The sequence below is a fragment of the Bombus vancouverensis genome, chromosome 2, assembly GCF_051014615.1.
Source record: "Bombus vancouverensis nearcticus chromosome 2, iyBomVanc1_principal, whole genome shotgun sequence".
In the NCBI taxonomy this organism is placed as follows: Eukaryota; Metazoa; Arthropoda; class Insecta; order Hymenoptera; family Apidae; genus Bombus; species Bombus vancouverensis.
The window spans coordinates 18,005,202-18,026,243 of NC_134912.1; the positions used below are offsets into that span (position 1 = coordinate 18,005,202).

The 21,042-nt window shown below is 37.9% G+C and overlaps 1 protein-coding gene across 14 annotated transcripts in view; it reads right to left on the reverse strand.

Moving 5' to 3' along the window:
* Positions 1–559: 559 nt before the first annotated feature.
* LOC117153135 (protein expanded) overlaps positions 560–21,042 on the reverse strand; it is a 122,286-nt gene continuing 101,803 nt past the window's right edge. For 13 of the 14 annotated variants that reach the window (XM_076627788.1, XM_033326861.2, XM_076627776.1 and 10 more), the window contains 8 exons: positions 12,989–13,068; positions 8,009–8,249; positions 7,082–7,357; positions 6,687–6,852; positions 5,964–6,272; positions 5,394–5,672; positions 3,102–4,957; positions 560–2,359 (listed from right to left, as the gene is read on the reverse strand). In XM_076627788.1, the coding sequence (XP_076483903.1) occupies positions 1,883–2,359; positions 3,102–4,957; positions 5,394–5,672; positions 5,964–6,272; positions 6,687–6,852; positions 7,082–7,357; positions 8,009–8,249; positions 12,989–13,068 (3,684 nt within the window). In that variant the 3' untranslated portion in view covers positions 560–1,882. The remainder of the gene's footprint in view (positions 2,360–3,101; positions 4,958–5,393; positions 5,673–5,963; positions 6,273–6,686; positions 6,853–7,081; positions 7,358–8,008; positions 8,250–12,988; positions 13,069–21,042) is intronic. The other variant, XM_076627787.1, reaches the window with a different exon arrangement.

Below are 21,042 nucleotides of genomic sequence, written 5' to 3' on the forward strand. Positions count from 1 at the left end.
TCGTATAAGATAATTACTTTTGTTTTATATGATTTTAGTACACAGTATTTATGGACCACAAAACTATTTAAACGCTTATATTAGAGAAGTCTTTTATGAATTGATTTATTGCGTGCTATACAGAATATTTTGAAATTTCTGTAACGCATTATTATCATGATTATACTGATAAAGTTAAAAACGAATTTGGAAATATATATAGAAGTTACAAGATATTTATTGCAAACATACAGTTAGCGTCAGTTACATGTTTAAGGTCATTATTAATGCTAATTAATACTATACTAATTTTTTATCAAATATATGTTTGCAATAAATATTTGGTTACTTGCATTTACATTTATGAATCGTTTTGAAATTTTACCAATATAGTCACGATAGTTGTATCCTATTACAGTGCTAAAGAAATATCAATAAATTTCTATGAAAAGTGTTGGAATATTTTCATGAGCCACTGTAAGTCTATTGTAAGCGAATTTTTGTAAATTGTGTAATAAAAGGTAATATGAAATTTTCTTAATTTCACATAGTCAACACAAAGCATTTTTTCGTAACGATCTTCATTATAAAAAAAGTTTATTATTCGTAGCTGAGGTGGCGCGTGGTACATACATGAGGTTTCCGACTACAACAAGTCCTATGATTTCACTCAAATACTATGTACAAACATGGGTCATGTTGTAATATTATTATTTAATATTAATTAACATAAGTCAACTTATACAACTAAATTATTACCCATTACGCTATGATCTAAGATATTAATGTTGAAAAGATTCACTTTCACGCAAATCTTGTACAACGTTAATTGTCGCGTGTGTTATCTTGTAGTACGCCTTCTGTAGTGCAGTATAAACATTTTCTATTTAACAACGTATTCTCGCGATATTCGGTTGTGATAATCGGAGAATTCGTTTAATCTTTCTATAACAATGTTCAGTCGCTGAGGAAGGAACAAACTTTTTTTCTCACCGAATATACTTACTTAATGCTTAAACTCTCCTAAATATACGACTACACTTACAGTTACGTACACGCAAAAACGCATCGATAGAGAAAGTGTCACAAAGCGAGCACTGATTGAATTATTAAAACGAAAAAAAAAGTAGAAAAAAAATTATCAGAATCATCTGGATTGTAATAAATATTACTTTCGTAAACATCAAAAAGGAAGTGAACTAGTTACAGTACTCATACCTACTTTCGTTCACAGTATAAAAATATCTGTGTAATTAGTACCTACGAAAATCGTTTCTCTAGTATCAGATAAAGTATACGCAAGAACGTTTTTCTCGTTCTTTCGCCGTTATTGAGATTTACAAAACATTCGCATTCAATTTTTTTTCTTTCATTTCGCGCTAACCGCTTAATTGAGCAAAAACGAAGAAACTTAATGGACATTTTTATTACTGGTGTGTATTTCAACTATTCTACGTACGAAAGAAAAGCTTCGTTTGCAAAGAAGTACAATTTTCCAGGAATATCAAGAGAGATCATAAGAATGAAATTAGATAAGAAGAGAGATATTACATAATGGACATCTTCGACGTTCCCGTGTTTACACTTTCCCGAAGGTCTAATCTATCATCGGATTTCTTTCTTTCCTTCTTTGAGTATTCGCGTCGAACAGAAGAATCGTAAATGATAAAATGGCACCCTGAGTTGAAGAAGCACGGTTTGTGTAGAAACGCTATATAAGTACCTAAGGCGTTAGAACAACCTTTTTCTTCGCCTTGCTGCCCGTGTATTTCAAGGACAAAGCATTATAGTTGTGGAATCGTTTGAACAGTTCCGTGGAATGCACTTTCATCGAGGTATAATAATGTAATTTCCATAATGTCGCAAGAGCGGCAAACCCCTTTGTTTTCTTCTTCGTTTCCTGTTACGAATGCGACGCCCTCGTAGAATCCTTTTTGACAGCTGACATGCCTGTCGAATTCGTCACTTTGTAAGCGTTGCCCTTCACCTCGGCGGGGTGTTTGTGAGTACTCGTCGATGATTTCCTCGGGGGTTTGGTGATCTGCGTCGTAGAAAGACCGCTGACCGGGTATTTATTTCTGCTTGATGTTCCGCCATTGCTACTTCTCGCGCCGTTCTTCGTAGACGTTGAAGAAGTCGTCTCAGCAGGATGCTTTGGCATCACGAATGCTTTCGTCTGCTTCAATAAATACCGATCGTTACACAACGCCGATATCAGCGGCAAGTCCAAGTTACGACTCTTCTCGCGAAGCGTCCGAATGTCCAACATTCCGTCTTCTTTTCCTTCTTCGCGCTCTTCCATCGTGGTTGCTTTCGACGTCTTCTTCGGGGAAGAAGATGACGAAGAGGCGGATGGAAGTGGTTGATTCTTCTCGAGGTTCTGTAAATAAGTAAAACAATTGAAATAAAATATTTGCATCGAAACTATTTAGACTTTGTGTATTATATTCGTATTATATATTGTATTATATTTATATCGGCAAGAGATATCTTGTTCTTTTATTCATAGAAAGAATATTCGGGCTGAAGAGTATATATAAGAACAACGGAGTTAACAACAATTTTTGTAATTTATCTTAAACCTTTTATTTCTTTAAAGCTCATGATATATATCAAGATCACGTGGGAAATATATGATAAGTCCATTTTTATTCATTTTTCCACTTTCATATTACTTGATGCGTAAAATGAACTATTTTAATATGAAATTGTTGAAGAGGGGAATAATCTGATAAATAATATGCAGGTGATAAGTAATATTAATTCGATTGTTGTGTTAGTTTAACTTCATTAATAGCAACCTACATATCTAATATTATTAGCATTTCTTAAATGTTCAAGAGTGTGGCAAAGATACATATTTGATAATAAAATCGAATGAAAAGATAAATGAAAAGATTTTGGTGTTGACTTTTAAAATTGTTCTTTTATAAAAAGAAAATTTAACTTATCATGGTTTCCCTGTAATTTTTATATTGTATGTTGCTACGTAACGTTCGTAATGATTACCATACGATACAGAACACATATATTCCTGCCATTAAATATTAACCCAATCTTACTTAAAAAATAAAGCAGTAATTTATACTATAATAACAGGATAGTGTGTTATAATACAATACCTGTATTTCATAAGGTGGTGGTGGCGGAGGTGGCGGAAGTCGACGATGCTTCAACTGCGGCAGAGACTGCAGCTTGGTACTGGAAGGTGAATCGAAACACTTCAAAATGTTCTCGTCGCTTCTCGTTCTGGAGAACGCGTGGAGCGTGTGGGGATGAGCTGGGGCTGGTGGTTCACGTCTAAGACTCTGACTGCCTGCCGACGAACAAGTAGCTCCACTATATAGCGAGCTTGTACTAGCAGCATAATGACTACTCAGATTACTATGCGGTAAATAATTGTTAGAACTTGTGTCGCTGCTACTAAGGTTTTGATTCGAAGCGTATTTCGTGGGTGACGAGAACGAGGAACCAGGAAGGTATGGTGTGCTACGATACATTACTAACGATTTATTGTTAAAAGAAGGATAAGGAGGAGGAGGATAAGCAGCCATAGCCGCCAGAAGCGAACCCTGTTTCGCATCGATGTACTCTTGCTTCGACACCGCGGGATCTTTTAGAGGAAACATCACGTAATCGACATCCGAATACAGTTGCTGCTTATATTGTTCGATCTGCGACCTCGCAACTTGACTCGTGTAAACGGTAGCTAAGCTGGGTGGTGGCGGTGGAGGTTGTCTGGGATGAACCATTGGCGGAGGAGGGGGTGGCGGGGGCGGCGGTGGTGTTAAGTAAGGCAACAAAACCGGACCACCTCGTGAAGCGTGTACGTCCAAGTAATTGTTCGGTCCAACGACAAGAGCCGCTACGGGGGCGTGAACTGGCGTAGGTTTCATTTTGTCACCGGGATAAGTGGGTGGTTGAATTCTAGGTGGTGGTTTCGGGGCAACCGAAGCAACGTCATTGACATTGACTTGATTGGCGTTGATGGTCTTTGAAGCCGTCAAAGTGGCGTTCATCTTGCTGTTTGCTAGACCCGTTTGTATTTTCGTGGAAGTCACCCTCGATACGATTTCTTCGCTCGTCGTTGGATACAATTTGGAAATTGCTTCCTGTCGAGTGACCTCCGAAACCTCGGGATAAGGCGGTGGAGGTGGTGGTTCTCTGGGTGTTACCGCGTCGTTTCTCGGAGGCGTAGGCGGTGGTATCTGAATTCTTTCCCTGGGTGAAGTGTAAGGTGGCGGCGGTGGTGGATCGGTTCTTCGTGGTGGCAAAGGTACGAACTCGCCGCGAGTAGCATTATATGGTGGTGGAGGCGGAGGTTCCCTTTCGATGTCGGATATGTTGGGTCGCGGTGAGTTTATGGTTGCGTAGTCCATGCTTACTGGGTAAGGAGGAGGTGGAGGAAGTTGCCTGTCGCTATCGGTTCTTGGTGGCGGGGGTGGTGGGGGCATAGTAACGTAGTCGCAATCAGAGTCCATGGAATTGCTAATGGTCTTTCGAGGAGGATAACGTCCAACTATTAAATCCGAAAGTTCATCGGCTGACAAAAGAGGTCCAACGCTGGAAGGGTCACTACCATCGCCTCTGAAGCTTCCTGCGCTCAGTATGCTATTACTGCGTGATCTAGAATCTTCGAGCTGCTGATCCAGAGCTCCCGTCATGGTAGAAACAACGTTACTAACGTCCTCATCACCTTTGCAGACGCTGTAAATAGGTTCCTGATCTTCGGTACCAACATCTTCTGTATACACGTCGCTTGTCTCGGATCTAAGACCACTGTGTATGGTATAAAAACCAGATGTTACAGAAGCCTCGTCAGTCGTAGACTGAACAGAACTTAAGGCACACACGTCGCTCGCTGTAGAAGATCCGTTGGCGTCACCGGTAGGTGAATACAAATCTCCCATTCTTTCATCCTGCATCTCACTACTCCTGAGGGTATATACCCCACTAGTTTCGCTAGCAATGTCAGTACCTGAAAAGGAAATATGTCGTATAGTACAAAATTAACATTATAATCGGTAGAGATGTAAAATAATTACTGATATTTGTTTAGTTGCAACTGAATACCCTGTGAAGCAAACATGGCATGGTACTTACTTAGTTAACTAACATATTTATGGCTTTTTGGTAGAATAAAAATGATTGTAGGAAAAATTGCAGTATATACATGTAAGTCAGAGATAAAAATTCTAGAATTTAAAAAGAGACGACCTTAAAATACTTTTTTTCTTAACAAATTTAAATTATCGAAATTATTGTCAATATTTTATCAAGATATAAGATGTATGTTTAACAAATAGTTAAGTTTCCCTCATACTTTTATCATTTGAATAAATATCATTGTATATTTTAAGGTCTTACTATATTCTTTTAATCTGAAGGTATACATAATTTTTTGTAAAACTTACCCGCGTATTTGCCACCTTTTTTGCACCTGTCGTAAATGGCGCCAGGAAAGCTAGCAGTTTCTGACGAAACCGCTGAATTCTGTGCCGTATGCGAATAACCGAGTTCCAGACTGGAAGTCGCGGATGTACGCCGCATTCGCGGCGGTCCACCAGCAGGTGCATTCACAACCACGACCGTGCTGCAGCTGCTGCTACATTGTGACCCTTCAGCCGCCGTGGCCGCGTTCGATGTCAATCGCAATGCAGCCGTTGTAGGAGTGCTGTCTGTACCATCAACTTCTGTAATTCGTGCGATGGTTTGTAAGACTGTATATATTTGTATATTACAAATATCTACGTTACTACTTTGTGATAAATTTTGATATGCTCTTAAAATAATTTTACAAAATTCGTTAAAGGAGTTAAATGTTTGAAGAAACAATTACATTTTTGAGGAAAGTCTCCTCAGTTTTACCCATAAAACATACCTTCAAAATTTGGTTACGGTTATGCACATAATTCTTATTATGCTTATCATTATATAATTCAATCCTTGTAAATTCTATATTCGTATAGAGGAAATAAATTTACCATCCACAGTGGAGACTGGAGAGGACGGCATGGAACGATCCTCGACGTTTGCATTCGAGCCGTTGACAACACCGCACTGAATACCAGAGTATGAAGTATTTTCAGTAAGACGTGGCAAACATTCGGTCGAGGCGGGCGCCGTGTCTGGTTCATCCTCGCTGTGTACCCGGTCGCTGACAATTCCAGAAGTCGTGTTGGACGACGTGCTCGAGATAACAGAAATTCGTTGGTCACCGCGCGCCCCACGTGCTGTTAAACTCAGCTTGCACCGGGCAGGATACATGTAACAGTCGCGAAGTACTTTCCTCTCTGAAATAAAAAAGAGAACATTGATTTTGAGATAAGACTGCAGCTTCGTATCAAAGAGATTTCTTTTTAACGTTATACCAATTAAAATTTGTCTACGTTTAATTTGAAATTAATACAAGTTTTAACTAATCAAATTGTAGACGTCACTGGAATTCGATTCCATTCAAGATAGACAATTTGATCGACATAAATATTTAATCATAGATAAAGAACAAGAAGAGAATACAAATTTAAATACAAAAGCGTTAAGGGAAGAAGAAACCAATGAAATATGACAAAAAGAAACCCAAATCGTGTCGTACACAACAGGTGTACTTGGACAGTTGAAAATGACTTTTTATACATTTATCAATAAGATTGGTAAGAAGAACAGAGGCTATTAATTTTGAACAATATAAATTTCGTCCAACCGACCTTCCTCTTCTCGCCTCTTCGCTTCGTTTACTCTAGGTGCTATGGCCATGGAGAACTGATGGGTATCTCGACAGAGTCCCAGAAGCAATTTGCTTTTATCATCGCATCCACTGTAAAGGGTGAGCTTGTCCGGCTGATCGACTGCGCGTATCTCAAACTTCTTGCGCTGCAATAGAAATGCAACAAATTAAAAGATTTCCGATATAGATATTTCATGTAGATTGAACAAGTTGATAAATTTCTTCGACACGAAAAAGAAAAGAAAATGGTATTATAACCTTTGATACGTTACTTTAACGAATAACGTGTCACGTTTGCATGATTTTCGTAAGTATAAAAACAGTGAAAAGAGGACAAACTACAACACGATACATCACACAATGCATAAAACTAACGTCGAAGCAAAGTTTGCCGATGTTGTTCCAGGCGAAGACACGCGGTGTTTCCTCCTCAGCGTAGACTCGCACCCCGCGAGCGCAAATCGCAAGGAGTATGCGTCCCGGACCTGCCTCGTTCTTGCTTCTTCGTAACCGATAGAGGTGAGCGTTGAGCGGCGCCTCCAGCAGCACCGCCTCCCGGATGTATTGCAGTTCTGCCTCCTCCCTCGATAAACCTCGGTTGTCCCTGTGCTGTGCCGCAAGCACAGCGAGCACATTCGACTCGAGGCACATCTAATCCAACATAATCGTTCGTTACGTTTAAATGAAAATTCAATAACTACCGCTTCCGCAAATTACAACGCGCACTCATTGATAGACGATAACTATAACGCGTAAACGCGTTGGAATTAAACTTTCCAGCCAGTATCTAATGGCCTTTACGATCGAGAGATATTAGCGCTTGGGATAGGTCTACATTCCAGCGGCTGATTCGTAGAAAAACAAATGTTAATTATCTATAGAGTGTCGAAGATACTTTTTTTTTTTTGTTCAAATCCGCTACAGGAGAAAATAGTTTGTTAGTTAATTGTTCAATACCTATTCGAACTGTGGACTTTTCACGTATTTGTGAGAAATTTGAAGGACGAAAATGTATGAAGTATTCGACGTAGATCAGTTATTACGATATTTACTAGATGAAACAAATATTCATTTAGACTACATTTTCTTCGATTACGTTCATAGTAAAAGTGTGAAATTGCATAAACATTCGCAGTCTAGTTTCATGGGCTTTTACGAAATAGTAACTGCACATCTTAAATTGAACGAAGAAAAGCAAAGATGGGACAAGGGAAACGATAAAACTTCGATTCCTCTGAGTTTTAAAATAACAGATAGAACATTTTAACTAAGGAGGTCGGTAAATATGAATGAAATACTTACGTGTGGCGGAAGGTAGTCCGTGGGCTTGCAGTATCCCACAGATCCTGCGTGTGGCCTGTGTCGTTCTTCGGAGTAATCGCCAAGATCGGCTTGTAGGGCAAGACCCGCGAGTGTGAGCAAGGGCGTAACGATAGATGGTTCGTGTAAGGGATGGTGAGGATGGAGGTTCTCCACCCCACCGCCATGCCTGACAACATTGTCGCGCAGTTGCAGGTAATAGTGGTGGCGCGTCGTTTCATCGCTGAAATGATAATCAACCGGTTAGCTTCGTTTTTGTTCTACGTGATTAACTATCTTTAATTATCGAGCGAGTTTTTTTTTCCTTTCTTTACAAGAAACTACACATTGGGAACAAGTTCTTCCCATTAATTTGCGTGATCGAAGTTGTTCTACGAGTAGTTCTACGATGACTGGACGTGGTATAAAAAGTCATAAAATTTGTTAATAAAAAAAGTAAGCAAAAAAGAAAGATTGTGTTATGTAAAGTTTAATTATTTAAACGTAAGCGATATTAAAAATCTCGAGCTAAGAGTTTGCTTAGTTCGTCGTTTCGTCTTGTACGTCCTTATTTTATTCTCTCGGTTATCATTCAGACAAAAGTTGGAAGATGATTAAACTACTTTTTGTTACATTCTACGCGCTTCCTCGAATTTGCTATAAATCATCTGACTCGTCATAAAACACATAGATACATATATAAATACAAAATACGAAAGTCAGACACCTTGCGGCAGAACTTTCCAAACTAATGTATGATCAGGTTATTACAACACAGTGTCACGGTTACGTGTAACCTTGGACGGTAGTTGTGCCATAAAAATAGTTATTTACAAAACTTCGTACGACCAGCGAACACTATCTATTATCCGATGTAATAACAACGAAATAAGGAACTAATTAGCTTCGAATCGTCCGCTCACTCGATACACAGATACATATATTACAAAACGATCTTTTCAATTACTAATAATATTAACAAATCGGAGGCAAGCAGAGATTATGTAATTCGGCCATTGCGAAAGCTTAATCGAAAAACATGATATTTCACGAGCCATAATTGAAACACACGTCATATGATCCAGGAATTCTCATTAGCTAATTGATACAACATAACGCAATCAGAGTCCCTCTACAAAGAATAACTGCAACAAAATCCACGATTTACCGTATGCCGGAAGACGTGATATCAAAACAGTCATCTAGACATACACAGTGCAATAGCATAATTGTCGGGTGTTGAAAATAGAAAAGAAAAATATGCGCTATCACGTAACATTACGTTAATCTGAAGTTGTTGTTCGTAAGAAGACCCTGTACAGCAGATCTTCGCCAGTGTTGCGATAATTCTCGTACATGATTTTGCAAACACTGCGAACGAATCGTCGTGTATCTTTAAATGCAGCGAAGAACTTTTGCGACAAATTACATGCCCCAGGATTGGGTTTGTCGGGTAGATAATGACCCAAAACACGCTGTCCATGTCGTCAAACGGTATTTAGAACACTAAAAAATTAAACTAAAACTAGTTATGAAATAGTCTGTCCAATTGATTTGAATCCAATAAAAATGCTTTGCATTGAGACGCAGACATAAAATCTAGGAGATTTGTACGCTACTGCATTTATTCGAAATTTAAATCGGTTCGTCTCTAGGGACAACATAACGTGGAATTAATCTTGGCACGAAAGGGCATATTTCAGAAAGAATATAAAAGAAAATGTTTCAAGCAACGCGCTGGTATAGTCAAACAGAAAATATGAATTGTGAGACTATGCTCCTTGCGAATGACGATATAGGCTCTCTTCTTGGGTTACGTCGTAGATCCACTTTCAAGAAACTAGTCGTGGAGATCTGTGCCGAAAGACACATCGTCATGCAATTTCGCGTAATGATAAACAATGCGCTGCTAGCGCTTGAATCCTTGGAGATTCGCAACGTCACGTTCGACATATTTTGTACGTGTTACGCATAACGACACCGACCCCGTAAATCTGTAAGTTTAATTCTCCACGATTCTTAATAATCTTCTACGGTTCTTCGACACTTTGTGTCGGGGATACTATCGATTCAAGCTAATTCAATTTTCTGGAAAAAATATCTGTTATCAGACGTTTCAGCGGACTTGACATCGCGATAGAATTTCTCCAATTCAATGATCTAATTTTCTTTGATAATTTCTTGCTCAAACGTCATCGTGGAAATGTTACTCGGACAGATGGATCTCTTAAGGGATCTTCAAGAACCATAATTTTAGTGAAAAACTTCAACACGTAATATACGTAATATACGTAACTATATCTCGCGAACGCGCAATTTCCACGTGCAACGCAAGAAATACAGCAGAAGCATGTAACAGGTTAGAAATCTCCAGACGAATCAAACGGAAAGCAAGCTGGCAGATGCGATGAAAAAGATTAAGAAAAATGATCCGAGCAAGGGAAGAATTAACGAAAGGTCGACTGGAGTGTTCGATCGTCCTCCAAGCATGTTGGTCCTTTCACGAATTAAACCCTCGTCGACGCGGACGTGCGGTGAATGCGGCGTGGCTGGATGTAAATCACGGGTTTCGAGTGGAAATCAGAAAGCAACTACGGATCGGTATAATTACCGGGACGAATGCTTTCATTTAATGCGTACGGTCTATCTATCACGCGCCACGTAATAATTTATAATTACAAGAGTAGGTAGCACTTAGCTACCGGACAGGAGTCGAGATTTCGTTTCGTGAGAGGGAGATCCGAGCCACCCTTTTTTCTTTTCCTTCCTGCTTTCTTTCTTGTTCTTTATTTACCACCCACCTGTCTTTCTCTTTCTCTTTGAACAGAACGATTCTTATATATAGGGTGTTCTAGAATTAAAAAGAAAAATTCACAAGGAGAGCCTAGATAGAACCTGATAGAAATTCATTATTTTGATTTTATTATTAGTCTAAATTCCTACAAATGACTCTTCAACGTACTCTGCGATATTTCTTGTACGAACGTTAATTCTGATCAATTAATCGTTTTTTTTTTTTTTTTTTTTTGACAATTTAGATCAACTAGTTAGGTTTTCTACAAGATAAGTACATAATTATGTGAATACGAGTGTACAGCGTATATTGTGATATTATGGTGTTCTTCCATTCTTTCCAATCTCTTTTCGTCCGATGCGTTTAATCGTTCTACCACAATTAAGAAGCTTTGACAATATAAATTTTAGACGACAGCGGATGAACAATCCGTCTAATCGCTTCCGTGAGATTTCTGTAAAATTGCAAGTAACGGGTTATACATGTTCATATTGCCTATCTAGGAATGTACTGTTTAACACGTATTACGCTATAAATTTTAACACCAGTTAATATAATAATATTATCCTATAATATTCTCCCAATTACGACAGGAAGTAACAGTATACGTATACAGTTATATCCATCTACGTATTATGTAGTATATCTCATTGGTACTTCTGCTAACGTTCATACTTATAGCAAAGCACAAAATGAAATATACTGGAAAATGAAATTACAATGGAGTTTGATAATTACGATTCACCAAAATGCAAGTTTTTCGACTGGTATTTTTAAAACGTCGCTGACGATACAGTTCAATCCTGTCAGATTTATAACGGCACGCATGTGTAATAGCTGACATTATGAAACGTATGACTATATCACGCGTTGCCTGCTTTCCAACGCTAAAAAATCCACACTCCAAGAACCTTCGTTCGTAAAAACTAAATCAACGACGAATATGCGTTTATTAGATGTAAAATATTTCTCTCGTCATTCCCTGTCACCTGCTGCTCCATTAGTTCGTACTTTTTTTACTGGATATACTGAAACATTCTGTGCGCGTGTCATACCTACTACACGTGTACGTTCAACAGTGTAAAACTTCATTTCTCTTATTCCTCTCTTCTTTTCTCGTGCTTCAACTTATTGTTACATCCTCACTCATCGTCTATGTATCAGCTATTTCTCTCTTCCTCGATCTTGGGGGCCCTGGTGAACCAGGAACCCCTTATAACCGCGATATATCGCGGCTAGAAGAAAACAAGGAAAAAAGAAATATAGAGACCCGGTGGACTATGTGGGTTTGGCTGTTTAGCCAGCTACGATGGCACCAAGGTAGTATTTGAAGCGGAACGCTAATTACTCCGATTAATTCTGCAATCTATTTGGGGGCCTGTCCGATAGCCGGAGCGTTCTCGACTAATTTAGCTCCCTACCAGCGGCCAGCCTCTTTCGAGCGAATAATTTGTCAGCCAACGTAGCGTGGATCCGACTACCGGAGTTTTTATCCCCTTGCTCACGGATCTCGAATGACGATTCGATTCGATAGACCAAGGAGGTAGAGTTACTTGAGTCAGAAAGATATTTCAGCGAAGCCAAGTAATTTGCCATGCGGTCCGCGGAATTCGGTTATGAACAATTTTCAAGCGATCTACGCTTGAAAACAGACTGTTTAACTCGTTACTGATGACGCGATAAGCAACGAGATATATCGCGTATATCGACGCTTCGACAGTCATAGTTTTCCACGAGATAGGATAACTTGTACACGTCGAAAGGAAAAGAGTCAATTTTAATTAAAATAATTGAATTACTTGAATTTTGAAAGATATTTTGTTCTTCCTTTTATTAGTATCCATTTTAACCGTAACCATATGGAATCGTTTTCTTACTGTATTCTATAACCATGTTAAAGACTAATAATGTCTGAAAATACACAACAAACTCGATCACTCGGTGAAAATTTCAAAACGCAATGTTAAAATATCGAAGCTTAGATGACTCGATTGACTCTACCTTACTATGCACGTATATAGTTGAGTTGGTGCTGTGACTTGAATGTTAGAACGAATTAAAAGGTATTAGGAATGACGTTAGGTAATATAGAGGTGAAGTTAGTATCGATATTAGCTGATATTGGCACGGTGATTATGTAAACCGGCAGAATGTGACTACCTATTGAGAAATCTATGTGTAAGCGTTACCTTAGGAGCAATGGTGTGTCGACGTAGTAGCGAACGCGAAAGTAGAGGACGAAAGCTGGTCTCCCGCTGCTGTCTAAGCCCTGAAAATCATGAAATAAAGGTGTCATGAGATCGACTTTTACCATATTTATCGATTACTTATATTTTCTATACTCTGTTTTATCATATGATTTTCTTACTACAGCGTCCAAACATTATTCTCTTAGATTACAAGATTTCAATGATCCACGGTAATTAACCTTTGTGATTACTAATTTTTGATAGTAACCTTTGCGCTTTATTTTAGCTCATTTTTACCTTCCACTATATTCAAACTAATTCCAATCTTACTTGCTAGTCCTAAACGAAATATCTATATATAGCCCTAAACGAAATATTTATATTTACAAAAAAGGAATTGTACGAGTTCTAATTAAATAAATTTATCAAACAATGTACGAAACAAATTTGAAATAACAGGAAATATTTCATAAATTTATTATTCGTGTTCTAATTACTCCTCGGTCTGAGCAATCATTCGATAAATCGTATCATAAAATTTGAGTCGTATGCAATCCTAAAATCGTTCTTATTTTGCGAACGTACCAATTGTGAATCTCTGGTAACTTATATTCCATGAACACCGTAAACAAATTGTATTCCGATTTTACGTCAGTGCGTATATTCTAGTGACCGTGTATCCTAGAATATTGTAACATGAACACGTTGAATCAACACAGAATTCATCCTATTAGCCATAATTCAACTTTTCTATACCTTCTAGGCAGTACTGGTAACCAAGACAATGATCTGTTTTCATAATTAAATTGTTTCCCCGCGAACTAGAATAAGTAACGCGACACGACGCGTCGATCAACTAAATCAAACAAAAGACTCTACTCGTATTATCCGCTCGGTGAATCGATAATACTCGAGATCGTTTTGTATTTAACAATCGCATTCGTCCGGATCGTGAACCATTGCAGAAATCTTCACCCTCGGTCGACTCAACGACCGAACCTTCTCATTTTATTCCGTCACGAAGATTTGCTAGTAAACGTTAAAACTTGATTCTTGCTAAAACGTAAGGGACATAGATGGTATTTATAGAATTTATACAGGGTGGTTGGTACAGGCGGAAAGGTGGTGATTCTACGCGAAAAAAGAAGTCGAAAATATGGAATAAAAATTTAAAAATTTTAAAATTTTTAAATTTAAAAATTTAAAAATTTGAAAATTTGATAATTTAAAAATTTAAAAATTTAAAAATTTGATAATTTGAAAATTTAAAAATTTAAAAATTTAAAAATTTGAAAATTTAAAAATTTAAAAATTTAAAAATTTTCTACAGTGATCTACAGTGAGATCCGTTATAACGAGACGTGATAAAGTGCACGCGTACCGAGCGAAAATTCAAAGTCGATTTCCTCGAAAACAAAGCCTCGAACGAAAAATTTTTATTCTATATGTTCGACTTCTTTTTTCGCGTAGAATCGCCCCCTTTCCGCTTGTACCACCGGTTACCAACCACCCTGTATATTAAAATCGACATGTCGATACGCGAATTTACCATTTTTCTTTTTCCTCTTCTACGCATTAGGAGGTTCGAACTAAAACACATTAATCGATGGAAAGAGTGAAATTTTTTAGTTTCCCGATTATAGCACGGTTAAACGTTTAATTTACTTATTTGTATCTGAGATTCGTGCGCTTAACTTTCAGTGAAAATAATAAAATAACAAGGAATTTGGAACGAACGAACGAAAGTATAATTCTTCTTTTATCTTCGTGGTTTTCTACGTTTCTAGTATCACATGTAAGAAACACGTACACCTTAAACTTTCAATTATAGTACAATGAAATTATAGTATATCGCACGCTTGCTCGAGTTTCTCTCGTGTTACACTGTAAACGGAATGTTACTTAAACGTTCATTGTGCATTAAGAAGATTCGCATTATTGTATTGTTACCAGTGTTTTTCTTCTAAACGGAAGAAATTGTATTACCGTTTTAAACCTAATACAACGAGCCGGGTAAATATTTTTAATTTACTAAACGATAGCGAATGATTTTCGAGTAACGTACAGAACATTTTTCACTAATTGCAATCGTCGTTTGAACGTCAATCGTTACGTGCATGTAGCTAGGAATCAAGTTTAACTGTGACGAGGAAAGAAAAATCGTCGCAACGTGTGGGCAGAAACCGCCAAATCGTGAATATGCCCACGCGTGCCTTCCGGCCCACGCGTCTTCAAGCACAGTAGCTACTGTAGCCTGTTCCATCGAGAATTGGGAATAAACTTGGCCATGGATCTGTGAATTTCAGTCGATACAGCTCGAGATCGCGAAATTCGAAGATTCATAACAAGATAAATCCATCGGACTCGGTATAATTCACTGGGATCACCGTTTTTTTTATCTATTTCGCAACTTTCGTAGATATCGATATGTTGGAATATGATTTTAATTTGATTATTCTTCATTCTTGTTGACGTTTCTAGCCGACTATTCGAGATTTGTAACGTTATTTTGCACTAAATTACGTTAGAATACATGTATTTCGATCGATCTTGCTAATTTTACTTTATACGATTTAATCGTACAAAGTTGAGTACATGTTTTGCTGAAATCGATATCTATGCCGGTGTAATATTCATTATGCTAATTTATCACTCTTTAGTGGTACGATAAATTACGTAACAATTATATTTGTACACAGATTTTTTCGACCAATTTATGGCTGTATAATCCTTTGATAAAGGATCCCTGTACACAATCGCGTTGAAATTCCATTGGATAAATTACAATGTCGAAAAAAGTCGTTCTGAAGAGAAAATAAACGATGAAAACAATTATACGTTCGTTAGTGAATACTTAAGTAAATCGTATAAGATTCTAATAATCTGATACGCTGTGTAAAGATATGAATATAAACACAAATAAGTATGTCACCAATTAACAGAATCTTAATAATTCCTATATTCCTTCCACATGTATAATTTCCAAAATTAGTTAACTTTTGAACCGTCCCGATGACGAAAATGATGTCGAAATAGCGAGGCAAGCCCGCGATAAAAGCAAAAATATCCAAAAATCGGTAGCCTGTTTTTCCATAACACATAGTTCGTTATACACACAGCTACGACCATCGATCCGCTCCTAATTTCTTTTCACTCACACCTACACGCCTATTCGATCCATCAGAACGGTTCTCCATTGAAATTCAACAATCAGAAGGATTTCGTGGGTTTCACCCATAGAGATTAGATGTATTAGCGCACTAATACATCTTTACTTTTCAGGAGGTGTACGGCTGCTGACCGATGATACATCATCGGATAGAGACAGACCTGAATAGGGAGAAGGCAGAGCGAAGAGAGCAAGAGAGGGAGAAGAATGTAAAAAGAAACGAGAAGAGGAGAACGTGGAGGACGACAGAGGACGAAGATGAGAGGAAAGGAAGGTTGAAAGAGGCGAAGAACGGAACGAGGGGAGACAGGTACCAATAACGAAGCCCGCTCCAAATTCGGTAGCCGAAAATTAAACCGAGAAGGGTTTCTCGGTTATGTCTAGACCTAGACCCTCCGGTCAAATCGTAGCAAATTATACCGTCGGCTCCATCCGCATATTTTATGAACCATAAATATTAATCCACCTCTCGGTATATGCCTCTCCATCTTCCCACTTCTGTTCCACGTCCACTCTTTCGACTCTCTTTCGTCCTTCCTCCGCCTTTACCCTTCCGCCCTTCGCCACGTTACTTCTACTACACGGTACACAGACATTCCTGGATGGCCCGCGGGTACAGTCGCCGCTAAAATTGAGAGTCCAGGACAAACACACGGGAATTTGCATACACGCGATAGGGACAGGCTACTATAGACACGTCTGTAGCGTACTGGTTATACGTACATACGTACATGTATCAATTACGTGAATGACATTGAAGCTCTGCCAGATGCTATTCGCGTTGATTATTGAACCGCGATAAGTTTTTGTCTATCGGAGAATTTGATTGGTTATCCTCTTTTTATTTTTGTTTTTTGTTTTTTCTTTTTACTTCTACACGTGCTAGGGAATTTTTGACGAAGCTGCGATCTCTATCGTGGTTGATTAACAACATGTCTAAATTACTTTTTTTGTACTGCCAAGAATTTTGAGTTGAGGTACAGTTTTTTGAAAAATAGTCATTCCGAAGATACGATGGTAAAACTAGATGTAGAGTAATAATTTTGAATAGGAAAAGCTGTTTAAGTCTGCCGTAGGATACTTCAATCTCTTGAAATTTTGTAAAATTGTAGCACCAAGGTGGAGGAAGAAATAGTAACGGAATATTTAAGCAGATTCTTGCAATTCCTTCTCATATTCACCGTGTACATTCGCGATGGTGTTCGATAATGCGAACTGACGAAGAAGAAATCACACAGACGAAATATCGCGTTAACGTAACACAACGTAGGATTTTAATGGGTTAAACTCTGACTTCTGATTCTTCGAGAATGTTTTTTTTTTCTTTTTTTTTATTATTCATTTATTTGAATTTTACAATTTGTCCAGTAGGACATCTTCGAGAATATGAGACACCAAACATAGAAAACAACCGAGTAATAAACACGACATTCCACGTGAGGTAATTGAACGATAGAAATGAATTCCCGTTGAAAATGAACGAGGATACCCTCGTAGACAACGCAACTGTAATTATGTGATAATGACAACCATCGATAGACGATGCGTTCGATACAACAGAGACAGCATGAAATTGATTACACAGTTACATTTAACGTGTCGTAACGGCTCCTCCGGAGCGTATTGTTGATATTGACTACTGCTGTTACTTGACGCTTGGCGTGTTGCCACTTTGTGCGAGCCATTGGGGAGAACGGTAATCGCCTACTTGCAGGTATTTCTACAGCATGTTCTATTCTACTTTATACATGTAACGCATGTTACAGTGGTGTGTACACACGCACCAATGGATCTTCCTCGTTGCTCATTAGCAATCAACGCTACATACTACTCGCCTTCTTCTACTTCAAAATTTGAAAGAAAACGCTGAGAATTATTTCGTGCTTCGAACAAATTTATTTATTATGCGAAACAACATTGCTGAATCTTTTTCACGGAAGAGAGAAATCTTTGAAAGAAAATATCGAAGAGTATTCTGTATTTTGAGAAGATTTATTCGAGTAATTTTAAGAGGACAAACAGGATGTATCGAAGATGCAAAAATATGCATATGAGAAATCCAAAGTAGACATATGTAGTTCAGTAAAAATTAAGCAATATTAATTAAATAATATTCGGTTCAATTTGCATAAAAATTCGTACTTTAATAAATTTGAATAAAAACAAAGATTTCATATGCATATCCATATCGATAATTAGGCGTATTTTCGAACCATTAAAAATTCAGATTTTCTAGTTATGGTTCAAAATATAGAAATTAAGACACAAAGTAATTAGATCAATGTACATAATTACCTAATTACATGTATGAAATACATAATAAAGATTTTAGACTTAAAATATAGACCCTACAAAAAGAAGCTAATCCTTCTACAGGTGTAAAATAAATGTATACACCTGCATACACGAACTCGAACATCAAATCCACATCGTTTCACCAATTATATCAGACATCCGATCACGTGGAGACAGCTTGCTCGTGAAAGTCCCAGTGGACGTCTTCGACAACTGTTGATGGAAATCGAAAGTGCGACACGCTGGCTCAGCTACGTACGTAGATGAGACATTCCATCGAAACTGTACTTACATACGCGCAGTTCGAGAAGAGGATTTTTTACATCGACCAATGAATCGTATCTTACGTTCATTGTTAACGTAAGTTTCGTGATTCAATAAAAGAATTAATGCCACGTATTCGCAAAACTTTATTGTCTCGCTGACGAAAAGAAAGAAAGCAAATGATTGAAGGAAGATAAACAAACCTTATTTTGTGACTTATATTGGCAATTCCTATTAGCTAGATGTTTGTATCGGTGACATCGTTCAAATAAGGATTATGATACTTGAGCGTGAAATATTTTATGCTACGATACGATACCATATTATAAAATTCTTATCTAAAGTATCGTCGTACATAACACAATTATTCTTATTTATTTTCTATGAAAAGTCAAAGGTGGTACTTTTTGTATCCGATGCCAAAAGTGCGAGAAATCTCGAACGTAAACAAATAATTATTTTCCAAATACAGTATTTCAAATTCTTCGTCGTTTCGTTACAGCATCAAAGAGCTGGTATTCGTCAAACGTTTCGCTAATTGCAAGCAGAGAAACAAAAAAATCGATGAGATAATTTCAAGTCGAAGGAGAATACGCGACGATGTACACTCTCGCCGGTCGTACTTTCTTTTTCTGACCAAAAATTCCCTTTCGGATATCGATCCTCGATTACAGAAACAAAGACATAGTCGCGGGTCACAGGTATAAAGTTGGAATGTAGAAAGTGCCGATAGGGGAGGAGCCCAGTTTTAATAGCCGAGGACCTCTCGCATGGCTACAGAAAATCCTCGCAGCCGATGTACCTTCCAGATAAGCACGTAGTCCGGTAGCCCGGTTTTACCGGGCCAGTATTTATTGGTTATTGGTGTGGACCGTCATTAGCGAAACGGAGGTCCCACCGCTCCGAGCAGATACGAAGATATCGCACGAGGCGGCACTCTCTGTTTCCTTCTCTCCCGTTTCCCTTCGTTTCTCTCTCATTCTCTCACTCGAAGAACCCTTGGATCCGTAATTTCCACTGGTCAACTCCCTGCTCGTGCTGCTTCGACGATCGAACGTGTTGCACGCTATTGACAAATTCCTGCGGTTCTAACCGAACGGGGCAACAGACTGTCCTCCGTGGAATTGTTGGAATTGTTTTGGGGAGAAAAGAACGACGAGGACTGCGATACGATGGAAGGATATTCGATTATTTGGAGATGACAAGCGTGTGATTACGAGCATGTTTATTGGGATAAAATCCGTGCTTTTGGAATTGGACTATTTGTTTCATTTTTAAGAGTATTTCAATATTAAGAGACTTTTCATACGAATAAAGTGGACTTCACGAACTCTGTGATCACACGCGATGTACGTGTTCGTGGGTTTTATCGCTTGTTGATTTATTTTAGGATTACGTTTAATCAGATCGTTTTAAAGAAGAAAGCGAGAAAATTATGGATAAATGATCGTTAGAGTGCACTTTGTTTCTTGATAATAGAAACAATTCTAAGAGGCGAAATATGTTAAATTTAATATTTTTTGGGTATTATTTATAAAAATGCATGAAGAAATCGATCAGATCTTGCGAGAAGCATATTTATCGATATATCTCTTACGAGAAGATACGTTTGTTTAACAACGATCAATTAGTTGCATGTCCAAACGACAATAACGAAAAGAAACGAAATTAAGAAGCAATAGAATTTCCTACAGTTCAACTACAACTAAATTAACGACATTTGCACGAAATGTAAAGAATGAATAGTAGTATTCGAAAGCAAAAGTCCAATCAAACCATAATTCTCCCCATAATGAAGGTAAAAAACGAATAAAGACACAGAATAACTAAATTACGACCCAGCTACGTGTATGGTAATCGTCTCATCTACGATTTATCCTGTGATAGGTAAGAATGAAAAAATATGTATACGTGTACTAAAGTTTAAAGCTTTCCAAGTCTAAATTATAGATCGTAAAACCTAAATCTAACCGAATGTAATTTATAAAAATTTTATTTATACGACAAACATTTTCGTCCGATAAACTTGTTCGGAAACTTACGAAATTTATCGAACGTGGAGAAAGAGCAGAAGTACGATTCGTCCTCCGATAAGAACAGAATTGTACTCGTAATAGTACGATGCGTACTTGCTACAAATATAGAAAATATCAGTAATAAACAGGCGGAGGCAACCAAAGTATAGTTCAGCATACGATAACCGGCTGTAGAAAATTTAAAAAAATCTCGGCAATAAACAAGCACCGAGAGGCAGTTCATCAACTGCACAGGGATACCAGGGTCTGGCGAGGTAGAAGTAAAGCAACGCACACCGGTATCCGTGGTG